The sequence below is a fragment of the Vombatus ursinus genome, unplaced genomic scaffold (genome assembly GCF_900497805.2).
Source record: "Vombatus ursinus unplaced genomic scaffold, bare-nosed wombat genome assembly UNPS02010461.1, whole genome shotgun sequence".
NCBI classification, from domain to species: domain Eukaryota; kingdom Metazoa; phylum Chordata; class Mammalia; order Diprotodontia; family Vombatidae; genus Vombatus; species Vombatus ursinus.
In genome coordinates, this window is record NW_020950239.1 from 9,315,617 (window position 1) to 9,340,537 (window position 24,921).

General features: G+C 42.6%; 1 protein-coding gene across 1 annotated transcript in view; it reads left to right on the plus strand.

Annotated features, from left to right (window-relative positions):
• Positions 1–2,094: 2,094 nt before the first annotated feature.
• Positions 2,095–24,921, plus strand: part of COQ2 (coenzyme Q2, polyprenyltransferase) — a 37,542-nt gene continuing 14,715 nt past the window's right edge. The window contains exons 1-3 of the mRNA XM_027854639.1: positions 2,095–2,326; positions 17,433–17,599; positions 22,443–22,564. Of these exons, the coding sequence (XP_027710440.1) occupies positions 2,095–2,326; positions 17,433–17,599; positions 22,443–22,564 (521 nt within the window). The remainder of the gene's footprint in view (positions 2,327–17,432; positions 17,600–22,442; positions 22,565–24,921) is intronic.

Genomic DNA, 24,921 nt, shown 5'->3' on the forward strand with positions numbered 1-24,921 from the left:
ACAGGTGAAGAAACTGAGGCAAACAGGGTTAAGTGACTTGCTTAGGGTCACATAGCTAGTAAGTTATCTGTGAGGACAGATATGAACTCAAGTCCTGTTGACCCTAGGCTCAACGCTTTGGCTGCTGCGCCACCTAGCTGCCAAACGGTAGAATACAAATACCTGCAGTCAGTCATCTATAATTCAAATAGTGCTTTACCTTCAAACAGGTCCTGATCTAAGGGACAGTTTATTCTTAGGTCCTCAAGACAGTTTAGACCCCTCAGCATTTTTATCTGAGGGGCTGAATTTCTTTTTAATCTAATTCTATAAGTAATCCATTCACAAATGTTCTTTTTCTGCCCCATTAACCAAAGCGTTAATCACAAATAAAAGGGTCAGTAACTTACAAAAGATAAAGTAGCCTGATGAGGTATTAATTTCCTCTGTAATGGAAGTCTGGTACATGTGAAGACCCCATCAGCTTGCTAATGGTATCTCCATATGGAAGATGCTTCCAGGGAATTTAAGGAACTGCTTCCTGGAGATTGGCAAGCAAAGTGCCTAGGAGAGAACACTCCAAATCTAGTTCACCTAAGAGGATTGGCTGTGAGGTATTCAAAAGACTTATTTACTTCAACTAGGGGCCCTTTGCCTGATTCATTTCTGCAGGCTCTTGGATCTTAGTGACTCTTTTCTTTGCATATGGTGTCCGACGAAGGAAGCAAAGTCTCCAATCTTGGGAACAAGCCACAGGAAGGGCAGAAATCACAGCATCATCCAAGTTTCTCATCCAGCCCAGCGTTGATGAGCCGGGGAACAAGGAGTAATCTTCAGGAGAACCCATGCACGCCTCTAGCCTGGCAGAAGGATCCATCCTTTGGCTATGCAACATCCAGGTGTGAATGTGGTGGGACTGCTGCTATGGAGGAATTGAGCTGTTTTCAGCCCAACCTTCTGTGCCTTACTCTCCTCTATCAGATTGAGGTTTAAAAGAAATGTTTGTGTGTTTGTTCTTGTTATATCTGTGAAGTAAATATTCCTTCAGGTAAAAGCTGATGTTAAGTGGCTAAAGAAAACTGGAGTGCTAGTCACAAGCCCCTAAAATGGGGAGAACACTATTAGACTCAAGTCAGTCGTAGAGAAAAGAGATCTCCCAACCCTCTTAGGGTGTCTAAGAACCTTGAGAAGGTGATATAATGGGCATGAATGAATTAATAAAGCATTCATTAAGTATTTACTATACCCCAAAGCTAGATGGTACAGTGGATAGAGCACCAGGCCTGAATTCAGGTAAGATCTGAGTTCAAATTCAGCCTCAGACACTTATTAGCTGTGTGATCCTGGGCAAGTCACTTACCCCGTTTGCCTCAGTTTCCTCATTTGTAAAATGAGCTGGAGGAGGAAATGGCAAACTGCTCCAGTATCTCTGCCAAGAAAACCCTAAAAGGGTCATGAATAATCAGACAGGACTGAACCGCTATAATTATTTGCATATGCCATAATTTGTCCAGTCATTCCCTAGTCCCTGGGGAATATTTTCATATTTGTTTCTAGCTTTTTAAGTCACAAATAATGCAGCCTCAGTGACCATTTTTGTACAGAGGGGTCTTACTCTATCCTTTCCTTGGAATCTCTTGGTCAAAGGGGGTTGCACAGTTCCAGACTGTTTTTCAGGAGTATTGTGGCCGCCTACAACATCTTTTATAAACGCCCTGGAGGGAAGCTTGGCAGAAGCTGCGGTCCAGGCCATCCGTGCTGGAGTCTTCGAGGACACTGAAGAATAAGTGAGGCGGGGGTGCACTGGCCTGGGGGACAAAGGCTGGGAGGCAGGAGATGACGGCGATGCATGCAGGGCCAGCCTGTTGCAATCCTCCTGGGCACGGATGCCGGGCGGGGGAGGCAGCTTAATGTTCAGACGATCCCTCTGGCCATAGTTGGGGCGGGCCGTGGGCAGCTCCAGCCAAGGCACAGCAAGCGCAGGTCACGATGCCAGAGGACCAAAGGCACGCTGACAGCATCCCCCGCACCCGGCAGCGAAGCCGCGATGCGCACGCGCACCACGCCCGCTGACGTCATGCGCCGCTCAGGCTCCGGGGTGGCTGCGCGCTCGCCATGATGGCCGCGGGCCGCCTCTGGCTGGCCCGGGGCGTCCTGGCGGGGCTGCGGCGGCAGGCGCTGGTCGTGTGCGCGGCCCGCGCCGCCTCGAGCCTCCGCCGCCCTCCCCCGCCCGTCCCCGGGCCCAGCCGCGGGCGCTCACTGACCCTGTCGGCGGCCGCCATCGTGGACGCGGCGCCCCGCCCCCTGCAGCCCTATCTGCGCCTCATGCGGCTGGACAAGCCCATCGGTGAGCCCGGGGAGCGGGGCGGGCGCGCGGGTGGGAGCCATGATTGGGCAATCCCGCCGGAGTGACACCGCGGGACGGAGAGGGCGGGGCAGAGAGGGGAGCAGCCTAGCTGGGAGTGAAAAGCAGTGTGGAACGTGAGCAGCAGAGCGGAGCTGAGGGTTTAGAGATGAAAGGGGAGAACCTGGACCCCCGAGTCCCCTCCCCAGCCGCTGTTTTTACAGATCAGTCAAGGGCCTGCGATGTGTCACGATTTAAAGACGATAGCGAAAAGTCGTGGCATCTCCCCTTCTGAAGTCTACCTTAAAGGAGAGGGATGAGATGCAAAGACAACTGTAGTGGCCAACGTTTTTATGTGATACATGAATTAGAAAATTACCAAATTAAGTGCATTGTACTTGGATGAATTAGGAAAGGTTTCATGGAGGAAGGGTGTGTGGATTAGGAAAGGTCTCCTGGAAGAAATAAGTGACGTTGGCGTTGCGTTTGAAGGGATGCCAAAGGGGCGTGGGAGCATTACAGGCATAGTAACTATGGGGAGTTCTGGTGGGATAGGTGCCAAGAGTGGGGGGCTTCCATTAGCTCGAGAGGCATTTCAGTGATGCCACAAAAGTGGATTTAGCTTTCAGGTTGATTGTCAGTGTGGCTTCTGAAAAGCTGGGGGAAACAGCTTTGGCCAATTCAGCAGTAAGAGCAGGTGGATCTTTCTTAGCCATTACTTCTTCTGTCTAGGCTTTGAGTCCTAAGGGGGTGACCAAGCCACATGGTATTAAATGGAGCAGTGGATAGACTGCTGGACCGGAAGTCGAGAAGACCTGAATTCAAATCCAGCTTCACGCGTTTACTAGTTTTGTGACCCCACAAGTTGTTGTTTAGCCCTGTCCCCACTCTTCAGTGGCCCCAGTTGGTGTTTTCTTGGTGATTTGCTGTTTCCTTCTCCAGTTCATTTTACAGATGAGGAAAATGAGGCAAACAGGGCAAAGTGACTTGCCCAGGGCTACACAGTATGTCTGAGGTCAGATTTGAACTCAGTGAGTCTTCCTGATTCCAGGCCCTGAGCTCTACCCACTGCACCACCTAACTGCCCTTCTAGGCAGATCACTTCACCTCTGTTTGCCTCAGTTTCCTCATCTGTAAAATGGAGATAATAATAGTACCTATTGCCTCCCAGGGTTTTGCTGAGGATAAAATGAAATAGTATTTTTAAAGCACTTTATAAACCTTAAGGCACTATAGAAATGCTAGCTTTAATTCTTTTGGAGACCTGGAACAGGGCTAGACTAGATGCATTAAAAGCAGCTTTTCAGTGAATGCTATAAACCCATATTGAGAAGAAAGTATAGCTCTTTGGACCTTACAGACTTCCTAATTCCCATATGTGCTGTTGTGGAGTATATCCCCACAGGAGGAAAACTTCACCTGGAGAAAACTTTTCACCTGGAAAACTGCACCTGTAAATGAATATCCTTGCTGAGTGTTAGTTTAGCAAACAAGGGTGGCAAACTCTGGTCAAATGGGTATCTCAGAATTAGTCTCTATCATTTGAGAGTGTAGGAATTGTGGGCTCTGTGGAATGTGTTCCACTAAGGGCATAAGTTTGGAGACTCCTGCCAAGCCAGAAGGGTTGACCTGCTACATGCAACTAAGGAGGAATCCATTGAACCATACCTCAGCCATTGCTACTTGCTATTGAGAAGCTGGCTGCTGAACTGATTAGAGTGAGACTGAAGGAAACCTTGGTAGATATGTGGACAGAGGGCCAATTAATTGGTGGCATTTTGATGGTCCATTTGAAAGTGGAAAGAGAAGTAACTTCAGAAGCTGATGCTAATTTGATTGTCCACTTTAGGCAATGTGAGCTGTTGGAGTTGAGGTTCTGGAAGAGGGCAGAGAGTAGAGTGAGGATAGCTCCCTCTGCTATGAATCCTCCAGTTATCTGTTTTTGTTTTGGGGGTTTTTTTGTGAGTCAGTTGGAGTTAAGTGGCTTGCCTAGGGTCACACAGCTAGTAAGTGTCAAGTGTCTGGTCTGAGACTGGATTTGAACTCGGGTCCTCCTGAATCCAGGGCCATTGCTGTATCCACTGTGCCACCTAGCTGCCCCTCTTCCCAGTTATCTTGGCCCTAGATCCTCCCTGCCTGGGTAGAAGGGTGGGCCTCTTTGATACCAAACAGTCCATAATGGTGCTGCCTTCCCAGGCTGCCTCCCCTTTAGGATGAAGAGACAAAAGAAAAGGGAGTTATTAATCTTATTATTAAAACATGGAATTGATAAGAAGGGAGTTGACAGCCAGCCTCCACCTCCACTAACTCACTTGTAGTCTGATTGAAGATTTTCAGGGTCAAGTTTCCCAAATCTATTTCATTTTTACCATTTGACCAACAGGCATCAAGCCTGAGTGACAGTTCATCAGGGGGGAAGTAGGGTGCGGACATTGAGAGGTTTGTTAAACACAGGAAGGCAAGTGACCGTCATCCCTGGTGGCCCCACTCAGGTGAGCCGTGGAACCCCTGAAGAGGTGGGAGGTTTGAGGGGAGCAGCTGGATAAAAGTGGAAGGATGCCATAAACCAGCCTGAACTGATACTGAGGATGGATTTGTTGGGTTGAGGGGGGCAAAGTGGTCCTGGTTTGGATTATAGCATCCTCGGCCATTACGTTCACTGGCAGCCCCTGTATTGGCCCAGGTCATTCCACATGTTAAAAATCAGGCAGTCATACCTCTGGGGGCCCCAGGGCCCAGAAGTGTGCCAAGCCTGGGCTGATGGGTACCAGCATTTTCCACCAAGGATTCACCGATCTCCCTAAAGGTGATGTATGCATTGTGCCCCTTCTCCATTATTCTGAGATAGGCAGTGATTCAGGCAGTGAGCCTCATGTGGACTTTATGATATAATAAAAACACATTTAATCATGAGATGGGAACAAAGGATACAAGTCCTAACATTTAAAATATGGTACTTTAGATAAAATGCCTACTCCCCTTTCCCACCCATTTACCGTGGCAACCTGCCGTGCTGGGTGAGGAAGGTGTTCCCACTGGGCAGGAGGACCTCCAAGTCCCTTTAGACTGAATTTTTCATATGCTTCAGGAGACAAGGAAAACAAATCCGTGATGATGAACTTGAGAATAGCCTCTCTGTCCCCTACAAGGCATTGAGGCCAACGTACACAAAACAGATGACCTCTCCTACTAACCTCACCACTGCCAGCTCTGGCCAATCGGGTGCCCCCTTGTGAGGATGTGGACACTTCAGATGGCCCTCGTGTCTGGTTTGTTTACCTTCCCCCATTGTGGGAGTCAGGTCCCCCAGCGCTGCTAGTTCTCTGCCCCCCTTGGTCAGTTTCATCTTGTCTCTGTTGAATGGCGAACTGGGACAGTCTTCTTGGTGGGCTGGGTTTGGGTCCTATGAGACTGAGGGAGAGGGAGCGAGTCATCATTGATAGAGATTCTTAGACTGTTGTTATGGGCCTTGCTGAGTGGTTAGGATACTGGACGCTTAATAGTTAAACTATTAAGGGACCCCTTCTGTGGAAGAAGAATCAATGGTGGACCTTTGTTGATACAGGCAACTGGGTTTTATAATCAGATGGGCAATGTCAGCACACTCACTAACCCCAGCATAATCCTTTGGCCAAATGCAGTAATGCTGTAGATAGACTCCTTCCTTCCAGCCACCCTCCCTTCATTTTTTCTGATCAAGGGACACGTTTTATCTTCAGTATCGTGCAGGTTGGGTTAAATCCCATAATACCATATGGTGTTTTTATTTGGTTTATCATTCTCAGGCAGTGGGCCCCATTAAGCATTGGAGTAGGCTTTTCAAAGTCCAGCTTTTGTGGACCTTTCCATTTGCTAAATGGGCTGATTTTCTTGTGGACAAGGTGCCTATATACATTCATCCTTACCTTACCGAATGGGGTCATTTTTCCACTTGGCGCTTTCTTAATATCAGCTATAAAGATGTAGGGGTATTTGATTAGAGTGAGAGTACTGTACTATTCATTCTAACACCAGTATAACATCAGGAAAAGTGTTCTGTCCCTAGCCTGGCTCTCTCTGGAGCCATAGGCCTGATACCGAAAACATGAGATATAGATGGTACCTTTTACCCCCCAGGAAAAATTGAGACTATTTCCTGCCAATCTCAAGTGTAGCTTTCCTCTGGATAGTAAGTGGGAAAATCGTCATCTTGGCAGTAGAGGGAGGGATAATGGACCTTGACCTTTGAGAAATGTAAGTAACTGCATAGCTTGGGTAAGGAATAAGTCAGGTAGAGGAGGGGGAAGGTGTTGCCCAGCTGATCCTTCTGTCTAGCCCAGGTTTAAAAGTGGAGGGACAGACAGTAAGATGAGTGAAATGAACGAAGCCTTTATTAAGTGCTTTCTGTGTGCAAAGGACTGGAGAAACAAACAGGTAGGACAGCCCCTCCCCGCTCTCTATGAGCTCACCTTCTAATGGGGAGACCACACATAATAACAATGATGTTGGTCAGTTGTGTCTGACTCTTCGTGACCCCATTTGGGGTTTTCTTGTCAGAGATACTGGAGAGGTTTCCCATTTCTTCTCCACCTCATTTTACAGATGAGGAAACCGAGGCAGACAGGTTAAGTGACGTGCCCAGGGTCACACAGCTAGTTAAGTGTTTAGGTCACATTTGAACTCAGAACTTCCCAACTGCAGGCCCCACGCTCCATCCACTGTGCCGTTTGTTTTCAGGGACATTTTAGCTGTCGTTAGGGTGCAGTGGCACAAAGCAGGTGTTCTTTTCTCTTCTCCACTGCCCTCTTCCCTAACCGACTCCTGTTCGTGCCGCGTATCCAGGGGCCGCTGCATCATGAGAAGAGCCCTGCTTTGGTTCTTCGCCAAGGGCATCTCAGTCTCAGGGGCTGCTCTCTTTATGCAGACTCTTCACAAAAGTAACAGAGTGTTCCATGGAAAGTATTTCTTGGGGGCCTTTCCCAACTTTTCTATTCTTCTTTTTAGCACCTTTCTCTCTTCTAGGATCCACTCTCATCTTCGGAAGACATTCTCCTCTGGGTGGAAGGGCTTTCCAGAACAATAGCACAGAGATCTTCCAGGGGCTTTTTGGAGTCAAGCCTTCTTGCCTGGCAGGAGACAGCCCGAGACGCCCAACCAGCCTCTCGGCCCGGGTGTGGGTGACCTGCCCCGACCCAGCCGTGGCTGCAGCTTCAGCTCTGTCGATGGCTTCAGCAGTCTGGTTCCCTGCTCAGGCTGGTGCCTCGTGCCTACCACTAGTGGGGATTCTCCCTCATTCCCTACCTAACTCTTTATAGAGACAGGCCTGTAATAAAATTTTATGTCATGGAAATCATGGAAAAAAATAGTTGTAATACTGAGGCCCAGTAGGGATTGGCAGCCTATGGTTTCCAGATTAAATCCTGGCCCTTTCTTCATGTTGGATGACTTGGAAATATATATGTCAAGTCTACAGGTTGTGGCTGGGCCATGTCTGTTTCTGATTTGGCCACATTCTTGACCCTGTGCCTAGTTTTGAATTTTTAAAATGGCCTAGAGTTGCATTGGCAAGATATAGGCCTTCCCCATCCCCCACTGGTCTGCAAAAACTGAGTATCAGGACAGACTAATTAATTATGGATTCAGTCAAACCATCCATGTAGGAAAAAACAGGTGGATGAAGAATGCCATTTGTCCAGCTTGTGACATGCAGTTAGATGGGCAACCTGTGGGGCTCCCCCACAAGCATACATACCTTGGAAAGACACTCTCAGATGGGCAATTTGGTCCTAGAATTAAAGAGGAGGGGAAGGAGGGACAGGAGGAGGAGGAGGAGAGCGGCCTAGATGGCCCTGAACCAATATTCTGCCATGAGTATCATTCCTCCTACCATTAAAACACCATACAATTTAAGTCCAAGTCTGTGAATTCACAGGGGAGAGAGTTAGTTCCTTTGGAACACCCTGGTCAAGATGGAAATAAAGGTAGACTAAGGCAGCGAAGACCTGAGCACCATCCATTTATTAGTTAGGCTAACCAATAAATGGGGTCCACGACTCCTCCTAGGCCCATCTCTGGTTATCCTGATCCATGTCTTGCCACTGGACCCAGATGGCTCCGGAGGAAAGTGAGTGAGGCTGGTGACTTTGGGCGGCCCTCCCTCCCTTCCTCCAATTCACATGCATGTCATGGCATCACCTCCATGATGGCATGGTCCCCTTGGAGAATGAAGGACGACCCACAATGGGATGTAGGAACAAAATCTCTAGCAACATAGGGGTATCTTCTTCTGATTGGCCAGAAGGTTAAAAAAAAAAAAGCCCAAACTCTCCAATATCAGTTGGAGATTAGGTTATTTGGACCTCCCCTTCTGAAACTTCCTTAATTACAAACAAGAATAGGTCACAGGACAAAGGTAAGACAATCCTCATTGGTGGACATTTCAATGAAGAGTTAAGATAAATGTCATCTCAGCTCCTCCACTGGGGATGAGATTGGTCATCAGGTGCAGGGAGTAGTCCTCAAGTGATAAAATCAGCCTTCTGATTTAGATTGATGGGATTAACCTTTAGGCAATTGTAGTTGCCTCAGAATGTGGGTGGTGTTGAAGTTACAAATGTGGAGATGCAAGTTTTCATGCGGTGGGTGGAGATACTAGGGACAAGATAAGATAAGGACTGTGGCCTGGATTTACCCGAATCCCAACAGTAGCATTGTGAGCCAAATGACTTGAGGTTACCTGAGGTAACTTGAGGTTACCTAATTCCCCTTATAGCTGAAGGGGAATTATTAAATCTAGCTTGACTGAGTCTTAACAAAATAGAATTAAAAATCAGTTTTCAATTCCACACTCCTAATCCAGTGGATCAGTTTGGATCATTTAGAAGCCTTGGCCGGTCTCATCTAGGATGGATCCGTTTGGGTCTTTGGCTGCTGACCTGCCTGCAGCTACCTGGCAATATTTGCAAATTGTGTCCCTGTTGAGCCTAATGTAGCTCTACCCCAACGTGTGTGTGTGTCTGTGTGTGTGTCTGTGTGTTTGTGTGTGTTCACCCCTCATTTGTCCATTTCGAATGAGTAATGTTTGCCTGCCACCCACTGCCCAACCGCTTCCTCCATATTTGAATACTCTTCTCAGGAACCCCACTTAGGAGAAATAATAGCAAGTCTTTCCCTTCTCCTTTCTACACTTGGTCATTCTTCTTACCCTCCCTTTTCTTTTGTTTACTCTGAGGGTTTTAAAACCCTCAGAACAGAATCAATCTACCTCTACATCTGTTTTTTTCTTACTTAACTCCCTCAAAACATCCTGTGAAAACATTAAGGTATTGAAGGGACTCTGTCTTAGAATGTTAGCACCATGTCATTGTACAGCTCTTTTCAGTTGCTCAAATACCTTTCTAAGTTTTTCTGTGCCTTTGGGTTTGCATTTTAAAGTTCTTACCCAGATCTTTCAATCAGATGTGCTTGAAAGTCTTTTATACTACTAAAGATCCATTTCCCCCACCCCAACAGGATTATACTCATCTTTGCAAGATAAGTTATATTTGGTTGTAAGCCTATACCTTTTGCCTTTCGAAACACTTCAGAGAGCTCTTGTTTCTAGTAGAAATTGCTAGGTCTTATATAATCTGACTGTGGCGAACGAACTCTTTCTGGCTGCGTGAAGTATATTTTCTTTGATGAGGGAGCTCTTTCAGGGGCTGATCTGTGAATTCTGCCTATCTTCACCTGGCCTTCTGGTTCTGATATATCTGGGCAGTTTTTATGATTTCTTAAAATATAGAATCCAGGCTGTTTTGTTTTGTTTTGTTTTGTTTTTTCCAGTTATGTCTGACTCTTCATGCCCCATTCGGGGCTTTCTTGGCAGAGATACTGGAGTGGTTTGCTATTTCCTTCTCCGCTTCATTTTATAGATGAGGAAACTGAGGCAAACGGGGTTAAGTGACTCGTCCAGGATCACACAGCTAGTAAGTGTCTGAGGCCAGATTTGATGGAGTCTTCCTGACTCCGGCACTCTGTCCACTGTGCCATCTAGCTGCCCTAACCCCCTTTTTTTTAATGATTCTTAAATGATTTCTCCTTGCCCTATCTTTCAGGCCAATTAATTTTTATAGTAGATTTTCTTCTATTTTCCCAATCTTTTAATTTTATTCTAATATTTCTTGCTGTGTCTGATTTATTCCCATATTTAGGAAATTCATTATTTGGGTATAGTTTACCACTTTCTGCTTTAAGCTACTTATTCTCCTTCCAGTTGTTTCCTGTAGAGCTTTTTGTGGGTTTAAGGTTTTGTTTTTGTTTTTGTTTTTTCATTTTTTATCTCTTGCTTAATTTCTTCAGGTTTTCATACTGTCCTTGTGGACTCTTCTCTCCTTCGAGGTTAGAGCTTTGGATCTCTTATGATTCTTTACAGGGATCAGTACCTGATTCTGTTTGTTCGTTTTTCCACTTTTAGTTCCTGAACTGGGACTTTGTGCCAGAGCCATGCTTTATCCCCTGCTACATCTTTGGGTTGGGGGCTAGCCTGTTTGGTTTCATCCCTGGTCCCCTTGGTTCCTCAGCTGATCTCCTTCTCCCGAGTTACCCCTCACTTCCTCCCCGAAAAACCCTTTGAGATTCAGAGTATTAGGCCTTGAGGGCCTTTCTGGTGTCCTAGGACAGAGTGCTATGTACCTGCTAGCCCCTTGGGCCATTCCTGACTCAGGGCTTCTGCCCTGCTCTTGGAATTCTGAGGCAGGGAGCCCTTGAGTTCTACCACCACCAGACCCAGAGCTCTCTGGCTACCCCCTGGTTGAGCTGGAAGACTGCCCTCTTGTTTACCTTCACTGGCACTGAGAGGGTAGGTAGGCCCTTTTGTTAGAAAGTTGTTTTCCATTTGATGAACTGGAACCGTCCCTGAAACCTCCACCTTTGGAACCAAAGCTTACTCCTCTTTCACAGGATCCCTCAGATGAGAGAGAGAGAGAGAGATTGCTGTTCAGAGAGGTTCACCATTATGAGGCTGACTGGTGATAGATTTTTTGACCGCAGCCCTTATAAAACTCCACCTAAGGCCTGGAGGCCGTGTGTTGGAGTGATGCCTGATTAAATCACAGGTGATTTGAAAACAAGTGTTTGTGTGTATGTCATCACCCTCCTGAATTCTAAGCTCCTCTGGGGCACAGATTGGATCTTGTTTGCATCTCAGATGCCTAGCACAGAGCCTGGCCAAAGTCAGTGATTATTGAATTGAATTGAATTGGATTGGATTGGATGATAGGGTTGGTGGAACATGGTTTGAGGTCATGAACCTAGCAATCCTGCGCTGTTCTCTCTGTGCATCATCCGTCTTGCTGGACCTGGGACGTCATTGCTCACTTCTGGTCTTAGTGCCTGCTCCTCATGCTACCTGCACATCCCTTGGTCCAAGCTTAGAATCATGGTGAGCTGACCGGATGTCACTGCAGGGCCTCTGCATGTCTGTCCTCTGCTCAGCCCTTATTGTCTCTGAATTCATCACAGACATTTGACGTTGTTGAACGTTTTCTTCTTAATTTTCTCTACTCCTTTCCCTTCCTTGACACTGTTTCCAGGTTGTCCTCTTGCAAAAATACAGTGTGCCTTTAAAAATCTCTAGGGGTGATATGCCTGAAGACCACAAGATGGAGATAGATCCCATGAAAGGAAACCTTGTACTTTGTACATTGAGATATGGACTTAGCATTTTCCAGAATGTGAAGCTAGGACTTTATACAGTAAAATGTGGAGAAAGAGTGTTTCATACATGCATGTGATTCTAAAATGTAGGTAGAAGTTAAAATGCTTTTTATAAATTATCCATTAAAAAAACTGGAGATTTATATCTTTTTTTGTTTAAATTCTCTATTTTGTAATTTAGTTTTATTTTTAATTTATAGAATAAAACAATCATGTCCATAAAATAGCATAATAAAAAAAAGATGATTGCACATGAAACTGCAAATCTATTATGTACAACTTGCTATTCCTTTTAAATGTATAATGAAGTTATCATGTAAATTTCTTTTTTTTCTTCCCTCACCGCCCCCCCCCGCCCTAGAGATGCCTACCATTAGACATAAGTAGGTACATATGTGTAAAATTATTCTATATATACTTCTACTTATCAGTTCTTTCTCTGGATGCAGATAGTGTCTTTCTTCATATGTCCTTTATAGTTAATTTAGGTATTTATGATAGTCAAAATGACTTATTTACTCAAAGTCATTCTTAAGATTTATATAATTTTTTTAAAAATCCTTTTATTAGAAGACAAGTTACATATTTACCTGAGTTCAAATCCAACCTCAGATATTGACTGACTGTGTCATCCTGGGCAAATCACTTAATTTTTGTGTGCCTCAGTTTCCTGATCTATAAAATGAGGATAAGAATTGCACCCCCCCCCCCCAGGGTTGTTGTGTCATGGGTGTAACTGTCCTTGGAGGGGGAGTGGGGCTTCTCTCTAGACAGTCCAACCTCCAGCTTAGAAGGTCCACTTGACCCTTAGGGAGGAGGCAGGGGCCAAGGAGGGACAGCCCAGCAAAGGGAACATTAGTTCAGATGTTGTCTCCATGTGGTGTTGTGTCCAGAAAACCAAAACCAATCACCTGGTGACCAGAATGAATGAGCAAATGAATGAAGTCAATCACCAAGTGTTTCCTAAGTCTGTTACATGCGAGGCACCTTGCTAAGTGAGGGAATCACAAACACAAAAGTGACTAGCCCCTGCCCGCAAGGAGCTTATATTCTACTGAGAGTTGTGGCATATTCACATGTCATTAAATACAGGCTCTCTAAGAAATAAGTATGCAGTGATTGGGGGGGGACAGAAAATTAAGAAAGCTCTTCGGGAGGAAGTAGCCCTTGAGCTGATGCTCCAAGAGAGCTCGGGGTTCCCAGAAGTGCAGGTGAGGAGGATGAACGCTTCAGGAGGGACAGGTACCTGTGCAGAGGTACGAGGTGGGAGACGGGACGTTGTGTCTGGGGAACAGCCAGTGTGGCCAGAGTTTAGGGCACATGAGGGGAGTGGTGTGCCGTTAGCCTGCTGGGGTCAAGCGGTATTTGTTTCCTCCGAAGGTCAGAGCAGCTGCCCTCAGAATATGGTTGCTCAAGAGAACTAGAGCTTGGACCACTGGCATGGCCTCCTTGTTGCCTGAGGCATAAAGAGCCCAGAAGGTGGGCAGTTGGTGCCCTGGAGGGCTGGCAGAATTCCTGCTGCCTTTTCTGCCTTTTTCTAGCTTTTCTGCCCTGGCACATTCAGAGGTGACAGGGAGCAGCATCGGGGTAAATTGTGTACTTTGTTCATTCCGTGCCTGGAAAAGCAGGTCGGGGCCAGACCCCAGAGAAGAGCCTGTATTTTGTCCCAAAGCTTCTGAACAGCCGAAGCCGTCGTCTGGAGGACGGAGAGGGGGCGAGGCTGGACAGAAGCAGGAGCTGGTCACCATAATCCAGGAGAGACTGGACGGCTCTTTCAGCTGACGAGGATGGTTCTTAGGGGATTTCCGTGTTCTTCAGCAGCTCCTTCTCCCCGTGAACTTGCGGGAAAGAACCCGGCTAAAATGTTTATGCTTAGTTTCCTGAAATTCAGTTAAATGTTTTTTTGTGGTGAAGACTTATGTAAGGAGAGAGGCTGTTTGGTGTGGAAAGAATCCTACAGACTTTGGAGTTCCTTTTCTTACTTGCCATGAAACTTGGAGAAAGTCACTTAACATCTCAGCCTTGGCTCTTTAATCTATAAAATAGGGGTGATAATAGGTAGGCTAGTTACTTCACCTGGTTATTGTATAGAAAGGATTTCAGAGCAGTGTATAGATGGTCATGTGAGCGGTTATTATTAAGGATAAATCATAGAATCATAGACTTCAGTTATAAAGGCCCTCAGGAGTCATCTAGCTTAAGTATTTTGGCAATAATTGTGAATTATTCCTTCACACACCTTTGGGGTGACTGTTAGGTGGAGTTTGTTGCCATGGAGAACAATGAAGGCTCTCTGAAGCCAAAAAGAAATTGAAAGAAAGTCACCGAGTAGGGCCAACCTCCTAAAGCTAATCATAAAAACATATGGTAAACAAACACACAGTTTGGGATGGTCAGTATGGATATTTGCTTTGCTCAACTATGTATATTTATTATAAGGATTTTGGTTTTTCTTCCCCTGGGGGAATGGGAAGGAGAAAAAAAATAAATGCTTGAATTAAAATTTTTTTTTAATTTAAAAAAGCATAGTGTATTCAGCAAATTGGAATATTATTTTGTCAAGTGAGATATCTTGCTTCTTGTCAATTGGCTTCACAGAAGGAATTTTTAAGCGCCTACCCTTGGGGAGCTTTATTTGCGTGCCTGAAATAAAAGAGGATACAGAGCATATTCTGGGTCAGGCCTAACTCAGGACAATCCAATAATTCAGACTCGGGATTATGAAGCATTCAGGGACCTTAAAATAGAATAAAAACAACTTTACTGATGATAAAAGATTAAAAAAGATACAATTCCTTTTTGAAGGAATTTCAAAGAGTTGAAAAGATAATAATTTAAATAAAAAACAGTTTTGTCTTCACATTGACAACCAGACATGCCAAATCAAGATATTCCCTAAGGGGTGATAAGAGTGCTGGTAAAATCTTCAACTTCCCCAGGCTGGGTCTTTTATACATCTTGTGATGGGGAAGCAAAACAGCCTTCCTCTTACCTCATAAAGGAACAGCCTAGCTAACAGAAGATATGGACTGCTTCTACTACTAAGAGAAAGAGTTCTCTAGCTAGAGACAATTAGAGTAGAATGAGGTCTTTGGGTATAGAAATGCAATGCTAAGTTTTAGAAGTGTTTTCTATGGTAGTAGGCATACAGCATCCATCCAGCAACAGAACTTTAGGCTTAAGTGTTTTCTCATTCCTCCTATTTTTGCTTATGTGATTTTTTTTTCTTTTGTTTTGTTCTCTACTTTCTGTTGGCCCTATGAGGATAAACTAAGATGAAAAGCTAGATTTGAATTGTAGAGAAATACAGGCTTAGAAAAACCAATCAACAAGCATTTATTAAGCACCTATTATGTTCTGAGCACTAAGAATACAAATACAATGAATGAAACAGTCCCCATTCACAAAGAACTTACATTCTAGTAGAGAAGACAATGTGTAAGTATAAACAGAATAAATATAAAGAGAATAAATTGTTGTGTCATTTCAGTGGTATCTGACTCTTCATAACCCCATTTTGGGGTTTTCTTGGCAAAGATATTGGAACGATGTGCCATTTCCTTCTCCACCTCATTTTACAGATGAGGAAACTGAGGCAAACAGGGTTAAGTGACTTGCCCAGGGTCACACAGCTCAAAAGTGTCTAAGGCCGAATTTGAACTCAAGAAGATGAATCTTCTTGATTCCAAGCCCAGTGCTCTATCCACTGCACCACCTAACAGCCCAAAAAGAGAATAAATACAAAAGAATTAAATCCAAGGAAGTTTAGAGGGGAGGGCAATAGCAGTTGTACTAATAATGTAGGAGGTGGTACTTAAGCTGGAAGAGAGGAATTCTGTGAGGAAAGGGTGCATTCCAGGCACGGGGCATACTGTAAAGTGCAGGTTTCAAATTATTCAGGTACTATAGAACAAGGTAGCCCTAACCTTTCAAATAATAGAGACAGTGCAATGATGCAACTTTCATATGTCAAAGGGACTTTCGAAAATAGCTAGTAATTGGGCCTGTGCAAGTAAGTTTGGAAAGTAAATTTCTAAATTCTTCATATGTGCGTAGGAAAATCTTTCACAAAACCAGGAGGAGAGAAAGCTGAAAAAGAAAAATGTGGGTCAATAATGAATAGTGATACCAAAAAATTTACTAAAATAGTAACAAAGGGGGTAGCTAGGTGGCGCACTGGATAAAGCACCGTCCCTGAAGTCAGGAGGATCTGAGTTCAAATCCGGCCTCAGACCAAACACTTGACACTTACTAGCTGTGTGACCCTGGGCAAGTCACTTAACCCCAATTGCCTAAAAGCAAACAAACAAAAAATAAAATAAAATAGTAACAAAGAGGATGTAGCAGTATTTTCAGATTATTGTGGCTACCTTAAATTTATATCAGGCAGGTAGTAATGATTCAATGTTTGGGAAACTAAAAAAGTAATAACTGATCATATTGATGACAATAAAACCATATGATTATGTCAGTACAAGGATGCTTCATTTTATTGTGCTTTGCAGATACTGCTTTTTTTGTGGTTTTTGTTTTTTTACAAATTTAAGATTTGTGGCAACCTTACGTTGAGTAAGTATTGTGCCATTTTTCCAACAGCATATGCTTACATCATGTCTCTGTATCATATTTTGGTAATTCTTACAATATTTCAAACTTTTTCATTATTATTATTATATGTCATATTATCATTGTAATTGTTTTGGGGCTCCATGTAGAACACCAATAATAAGATTGCTTTCTTATTTTAAGAAATTACCACTACCACCCCAGCCATCAGTAAGCACCACCCTGAGTAGTCAGCAACCATCAACATCAAGGCAAGACCCTCCACCAGTAAAAAAAATTACAACTTGTTGGAGGCTCAGATTATGGTTAGCATTTTTTAGCAATAAAGTATTTTTTAATTAAGGTAAACATTGTTTTTTAGACACAATACTATTGCACACTTAATACACTACAGTGTAGGGTAAACATAACTTTTATATGCACTGGAAAACCAAAAAATTCATGTGACTGGCTTTCCTGCAATATTTGCTTTACTGGTACAGGTCTAGAACCAAACCTGTAATATCTCCAAGGTGTGATTGTAAAAATAGAAAACTCCTTCTTACACTAAAACACTCATTTATGTTGAAAAGGAAATTACTAGCAATAAGTAAAACAGACCTTTGCGTATTATGACACAAAGTATTTGTCTAAAGCCAAGAGCTGGCATTGTTTCTAATAAAGAAATATTAGATACCTTTCTAAGAAGACCAGAGTTAAAGCGACGATGTCCATTGTCACCAGTATTATGCCATACGGCTCTAGAAATGCTTCTGCCACCATAATGGAGGAAGTGCCCACAGCAGTGAAATCAGAGTCTGTGCAAAGTATCAGAATAATGTAGCGACTCATTTTAATTTCTAATTTTTGCCTCTGTGACTTGTTTTAGGAACCTGGCTGTTGTATTTGCCATGTACCTGGAGTATTGGCATGGCAGCAGAGCCAGGCTGTTTTCCAGATTGGTATATGTTGTCCCTTTTTGGCACTGGCGCGATTCTGATGCGGGGAGCTGGCTGTACAATTAATGACATGTGGGATCAGGACTATGACAAAAAGGTAAAGAAAGCCTTCCTAAATATTATGATAATACCAATAGCTTTAACTAAATTTTATAGATTAAATTATAAAGCAATTTACATATGTGGAATATTCATTAATGCTATAATTATAGAATGACTTCAGAGCCCTAGCTATGTATGAAAGAGGAAACACTCAAAAATGCAATATTTTAAAACATATTTTCCTTCTCTGTAATCTGATAAAAATCAACCAGAGTTTGTTTTATTTTCCCAAAAATGTGCAAATTCAGAAAAGGTCTGTTTTGATGTCCATTTTTGATGTGAAATGTGAAATTCACAAACTGGTCTTGGTAAGGTTCTTTAGTACTTTTTTCCCTGGCATCCTCTGTCTTTTGACTCAGCAAACCTCCAACCTTTTGGCTGATACAAAAAGTACTGAGCATGGAACAATATTTAAATGTGATTTAAATATGATCATTTAAATGATGCAAATCATACCTTTTCTTGCACAGATCATGCCTATTTTAAGTCCCTACTCCAGTATGACTCCTTTTTCTATTTAAAATGACTTCTATTGGCTATCTTGCTTTTCCCTCGCAAGAGGCACCAAGGTTCATTAAAACATATAGGATCATAAAAATTAGAGCTTGAAGGGACTTAACTATTTAAGTAGGTTTTACTCTGGTAGATTTTAAAGAAATTTATTAAAGTGCTTTTGAGAGATCTTGACTAAGGGCACGGAGCCAAGAGGGCAGGGACTCCCCAGAGCTCTCCCCCAAACCACTCTAAATACCTGTAAAAAATGACTCTCAACAAGTTCTAGAGCAGCAGAACCCACAAAAAGACAGAGGGGAACACATTTCCAGCCAAAGACAACCTGGAAGGTCTGTCACACCAAGGTAAGAGAGGAGCACAGTCCACTCAGGCTGCACCAGCACAGACCAGCCCCAGCAAACCCAGAGCCTGCCTTGGGACCACTGAATCACTGGCAGCAGTGGCAGTTTTCAGACCTCTCAGACCTCAGACACCAAACACGACTTAGAAGGTCAGCAGGAAAGGTCTGTTGCACCTGGGAGAAAGAGGGGCACAGTCCAGCATAGGCGGGACTCTGTTGCTTTGCCCGTACTGTGATATAGGTCAGAGTCCTGGGTGGTAGTCCCAGGGTGAGGAGGAGCACTGACATAGCAGAGCTTGTGGCCGCAATGGAGGAGGGACCCTCCTCACGGTTCTAGGGCAGAAAAGAGTGCTTGTGGTCACTCACAGGCCAGAGCAGAGGCCTAAAGAGGAGTAAACACCTCTCCTTAGATACCGTCTTGGAAGAACTGAAAACTTACAGGTTCCTAGAAGTATCTCTTAAAACAGCTACTCAAAACCCCTGAAGCTTGGGACCATGCACCCTCCATCCTGGAAGCAGAGCCCTACCTTAACAAAGAGTTAAATGAGCAAACAGTGACTAGAGAAACTTACTTTGGTGACAAGGAAGATCAAAACACACACTCAGAAGAAGATAACAAAGTCAAAGCTCCTACATCCAAAGCCTCCAAGAAAAATATGAATTGGTCTCAGGCCATGGAAGAGCTCAAAAAGGATTTTGAAAATCAAGTAAAAGAAGTAGAGGAAAAATTGGGAAGAGAAATGAGAGTGATGCAAGAAAATCATGAAAAATGAGTCAACAGACACAAAAAATACTGAAGAAAACAACACCTTAAAAAACAGACTAGTCCAAATGGTAAAAGAGGTCCAAAAAGCCAATGAGGGGAAGAATGCCTTCAAAAGCAGTATTGGCCAAATGAAAAAGGAAGTCCAAAAGCTCACTGAAGAAAATAATTCCTTAAAAATTAGATTGGAGCAAATGGAAGCTAATGACTTTATGAGAAATCAAAAAACCATAAAACAAAACCAAAAGAATGAAAAAATAGAAGACAATGTGAAATATCTCATTGGAGAAAGAATTGACCTGGAAAATAGATCCAAGAGAGAGAATTTTAAAATTATTGGACTACCTTAAAGCCATGATCAGAAAAAGAGCCCTAAACATCATCTTTCAAGAAATTATCAAGGAAAACTGCCCTAATGTTCTAGAACCAGAGGGTAAAATAGAAATGGAGAGAATCCACCGATCACCTCCCGAAAGAGATCCCAAAATGAAAACTACCAGGAATATTATAGCCAAATTCGAGTTCCCATGTCAAGGAGAAAATATTGCAAACAACCAGAAAGAAACAATTCAAGTGTTATGGAAACACAATCAGGATAACACAAGATCTAGCAACTTCTATGTCAAGGGCTTGGAGGGCTTGGAATATAATATTCTGGAGGTCAAAGAAGCTAGGATTACAACCAAGAATCACCCACCCAGCAAAACTGAGTATAATCCTTCAGAGGAAAAAATGGTCATTCAGTGAAATAGAGGACTTTCAAGCATTCTTGATGAAAAGACCAGAGCTGAATAGAAAATTTGACTTTCAAATACAAGACTCAAGAGAAGCATGAAGAGGTAAACAGGAAAGAGAAATCATAAGGGACTTATTAAAGTTGAACTGTTTACATTCCTGCATGGAAAGATGATATTTGTAACTCAGTAACTCTAATACTCAGTATTAGAGTAGTAGGAGGGAATATATATATATAGACAGAGGTCACAGGGTGAGTTGAATATGAAGAGATGATATCTAAAAAATAAAATTAAAGGGTGAGAGAGGATTGTACTGGGAGAAGGAGAAAGGGAGAGGTAGAATGGGGTAAATTATCTCCCATAAAAGAGGCAAGAAAAATCTTTTATAGTTGAGGGGAAGAGGGGGGAGGTGAGGGGGAGTGAGTGAACCTTACTCTCATCAGAATTGGCTGGAAGAGGGAATAACACTCTCAATTGGGTATAGAAATCTATCTTACCCTACAGGAAAGTAGGAGGGGAAGGGGATAAGAGAGCATGGTGGGGGGGTGATGGCGGGTGGTAGAGGGGTGGGCAGATTGGGGGAGGGGGTAGTCAGAAGCAAAACACTTTTGAGGAAGGATAGAGTTAAAGGAGAGAGAGAATGGAATAAACAGAGAAGGAACAGGATAGAGGAAAATAGTCTTTCACAACATGACTATTATGGAAGTGTTTTGCATGACTACACATATATAATCTGTATCAAATTGCTTGCCTTCTCAATTATGGGGGGTGGAGAGGGAGGAAGGGAGAGAATTTGGACCTGAAAGTTTTAAAAATAAATGTTAAAAATAGTTTTTACATGTAACTGGGGGAAAATACTAAATAAATAAATTAATTTAAATAAATAAATAAGTTGCGGCAAGTCCCCCCCCCAAAAAAAGAGATCTTGACTAATACCATTATAAAATTACAAAACCAAATTTTAATATTTTCTTTGATTTTTCTTTTTAAGCCTGTAAGTGTTCATGATCAAGTTGGGGAGAATTGAATTTCATGTTTATTCTGCAAGAGCACAACTATTAAATCCTGTTTGCCCACGTGACAGTTGTGTCCATACACCTTTCTCCTCCCCAGGATTTTGATGTCATTTTTTGTTAATCTGATCTTGACACATATCAGCAAGTCTGAACATTTCCATGTACAAAGAAAAACAGTAAAAGGAGATCGTATGTGAAGTCACAGATCTGTTTGTGCCTACACAGAGAGTTATTTTGTTACCATCCGTGTTGAGTTTGAGAATTGGAAGGGACCCCACCACCCATCCGGACCAAAGCGTACGCTTTAAGGTATCTGAGAAGCGGTCATCCCCTCTCTACCTGAAGACTACAAAGGAGGGGACACCACCTTTTCTTGAGACAAACCACTCGGCTCTTGGGCAGCAGCAGTTGTGAAGGGTTGTTTGTGGGCATCGAGCTTCGATTTGTGTCTTTGCCCCTTCTACCCATTGCTCCTGCATCTTCCCTCTAGGGCCGAACTGAGCTAGACTAATCGCTCCTTCTGATGTCCACCATTGATGTCCCTGTGAGTCTTTCTCCACACCAAACATTCCCAGTTCCTCAACTGATCCTTGTAAGTCCAGAACACAAGACCCTTGACCATCCTGGCTGCCCTCCTCTGGACACGCCTCAGCACATCCTCAGCTCATCGCACTCCTCAATCCTCCCTAAACAATGGTGCTCAGAATTGAGCACAGTGCTCCTGGGACGGTTTGGCATTTGACCCACAGGGGTCATCGTGACTGACCAACTTCAGATAAAACTGTTTGCTAACTCAGAAAGAAAAGATTAGCAAGTAGTGATGTTAACATGGATGTAGTCAATGTCTTTGGTTATACTGGGAAGAATAATTTTTAAATTTTTTAGTTTTTAGGAGAAAAACAGCTAAATTCTGTTTGCCTATAACATCTGTGTCTCTCTTTTACACTTACAGTCACTTTGCAACTTCTTCTTAGGTATAGATTTGGGTTAGTGTAATTAGACTTAGTCAAAGATTGTTCTCAGGTAGCCTCGCCGAAATCCTCTTACTGCATATTCATATCAACAATATCTTCCTCACTCACCCTTACCCTTGCAGGAGTCATTATTGTAACACTAGTTTTGTGCACTCCTTGCTCCAAAACCTTGTTAGTATGATAGCAGTTTAATCCAAATTCCATTCCATCTTCCTATATCCAAGTGTTCCCAGTGTCTTTAACCCACTTACTTTCTGTCTCCTGCTTCCTGTATGGGAGTTGGACTGTGTGCATGATAAAATGAGTGACTAAGTATATAAGTTTTATTGTGGAGAGGGGAGAGATGGAGTCATGTTTGTTTTTTTATAAGTTTCTTAATTGTGTTTTTTCCAAGCTTGTTCAAATCTGAATTACTGGTTCTTGGCCATATCTCAAATATTGGGTTTTATCTTTGCATGAGGCTTTTAGTAAAGAATCTGATTTTTCTGTGTAAAGGTTACAAGGACAGCAAATCGACCAATCGCTGCTGGAGATATTTCAACTTTTCAGTCTTTGGTTTTCCTTGGAGGACAGCTGAGCTTGGCGCTGTGTGTACTCCTGTGTCTGAATTATTACAGGTACATTTCATACGCGTTTCCCAGTATGAATGAAAAACCTGTCATTTTAAATTTGAAAAATAGTGACATAAAGTTGCTTTATTTCTGCCCCTAAATATGCTTATTGGACACATAACCAGTGTACAGACATTGTTGTTCTTCTTGAAAATGACCTCAGGTACAGTGAGAATTAAACTCATAGCATTTCATAGCCCTCGTGGTTATTTGATATGGTTAGAATTGCTAGCTATAGCAGTTAGACAAGGAAGAAAAGCACTTGAGGGAACAAGCATCAGAAAAGAGGAGACAGAATTCTGTCTGCAGGTGATATGGTTTCCCTAGAAACTCCTAGAAATTCAATGAAAAACTTAATTGCAATGATAACTTTAATAAAGTAACAGGATTAAAAATAAACTGACAAAAATAATTGGCTGTTTTGTATATTACAAAACTCAGCAGAAGGAGATAGATGGAGAAATTGCATTTAGGATTGTAGGACACAAAATAACCGGAAGTTAACCTACCAAGACATACTCAGGACTTACAGTGATGTAACTACCATGCAACCTTTGCAGAATAAAAGAAAACTTAAATAATTGAAGAGCTATTCGTTGTTTGTTGTTGGGCCATGCCAATAAAATTAAAATGATACTACCTAAATTCATGTGCAGTTTTAGCAGTATACTAATGAAACTTCAAAGATAAATGTTTAAAGAATTGGACAAAATAAAAACAGAATTATTCAAAGAATGGCTCTCATATATGTGTATCCATTCATTACAAGTCTTAGACTTTTGTCAGATATTTTCTGTAAAAATGTTTCCCACTCAACAGCTTTTCTTCTTATTCAGGATACATTGATTTTGTTCTTGCAAAAGTTTTTTAATTTTATGTAAGTGGAGGTATCTATTTTATCTTTTATGATTACCTTTATCCTTTGTGAGGAAAACCACGTGCTTGGGGTAACTCAAAACGCTGGAAATGTAAATTTTGGTGCCCTCCTTCATGTATAATGGCTGTCCATAAAAGTTGCTTGACGCACATAGCTTTTGTGTTAAACAGATACTAACTGCTAAGCTGAGTTGTTCCCTGCTGTGCTTTACTCGGTATGACTTTTCAACCAAACTAAGCAATCTGATGGGTGACTTCTCTAATTCTCTGTTTCCAAGATGCTCCTCCGCTTAGCTGGAATTACTCCTCAGTAACAACGTAGCATCATCACTTCCGTGTTTCAAACTTAGGTGATAGCGTCCTGAAATCTGTCCTTTTACCTCTCTCTCCTCTTATCTTTCTGGGTTCTCTTTGCAAATGACCACACCTCACCTCGTGACTATTGATTCATTTCTCGTTTCCTGTCTATAAATATAAATTACATTTGTGTAGTTCTAGTGTTCCTATCTCTCCAGTATTTTACAGATGGTCCCATTCAAAATGAATAATAGTCTCATAACTTCAAGAAAAAGTCATTGCTTCAGTAACTTTTTGTCTTAGAATTCTAGGCAGACTTAACTCAGCCATAAACTGCCCCATATGAAAAGACAGTACAATAAAGGCACAGCGCGGCACCATTTTGATTTCCAGTGTCTTAGAAGGTAGCCTTCATTTGCATGACTATTCTGGTTCTGCTTTCTTTTTTTCTGTATCAATCTTTTTTTTTTTTAATTAATTTATTTATTTTTAGTTTTCAACAATCACTTCCGTAAGTTTTTAAGTTTTAAATTTTTCTCCTCTTCCCTTCCCACCTCCCTCCCAAAACAGTGTGCAATCTGATATAGGCTCTACATATACATTCCTATTAAACATATTTTCATATTGGTCATGTTGTAAAGAATAATTAGAACCAATAGGAGGAACCACAAGAAAAAAAGAAACAAAACAAAACAGGAAAAAAAAAAGAGCAAATAGTATGCTTCTATCTGCATTCAAACTCCATAGTTCAATGAAAAGAAATGCTAGGGAAGGTGGCCTAGCCATTCCAGATCTTAAATTGTATTATAAAGCAGCAATCATCAAAACTACTTGGTACTGCCTAAGAAATAGACTGGTGGATCAGTGGAATAGGTTTGGTCCACAAGACACAGTAGTCAGTGACTATAGTAATCTATTATTTGATAAACCCAAAGACCCTAACTTCTGGGATAAGAACTCCCTGTTTGACAAACCTGCTGAGAAAACTGGGAAAGAATGTGGCAGAAACTAGGCATAGACCAAAATCTTACACCATATACCAAGTCAAAATGGGTTCATGATTTAGATATAAAGGCTGATACTATAAGCAAACTGGGAGAGCAATGAATAGTTCACCTGTCAGATTTATGGAGAACAGAAGAATTTATGACCAAACAGGAGATAGAGAACATTATGAAATGCAAAATGGA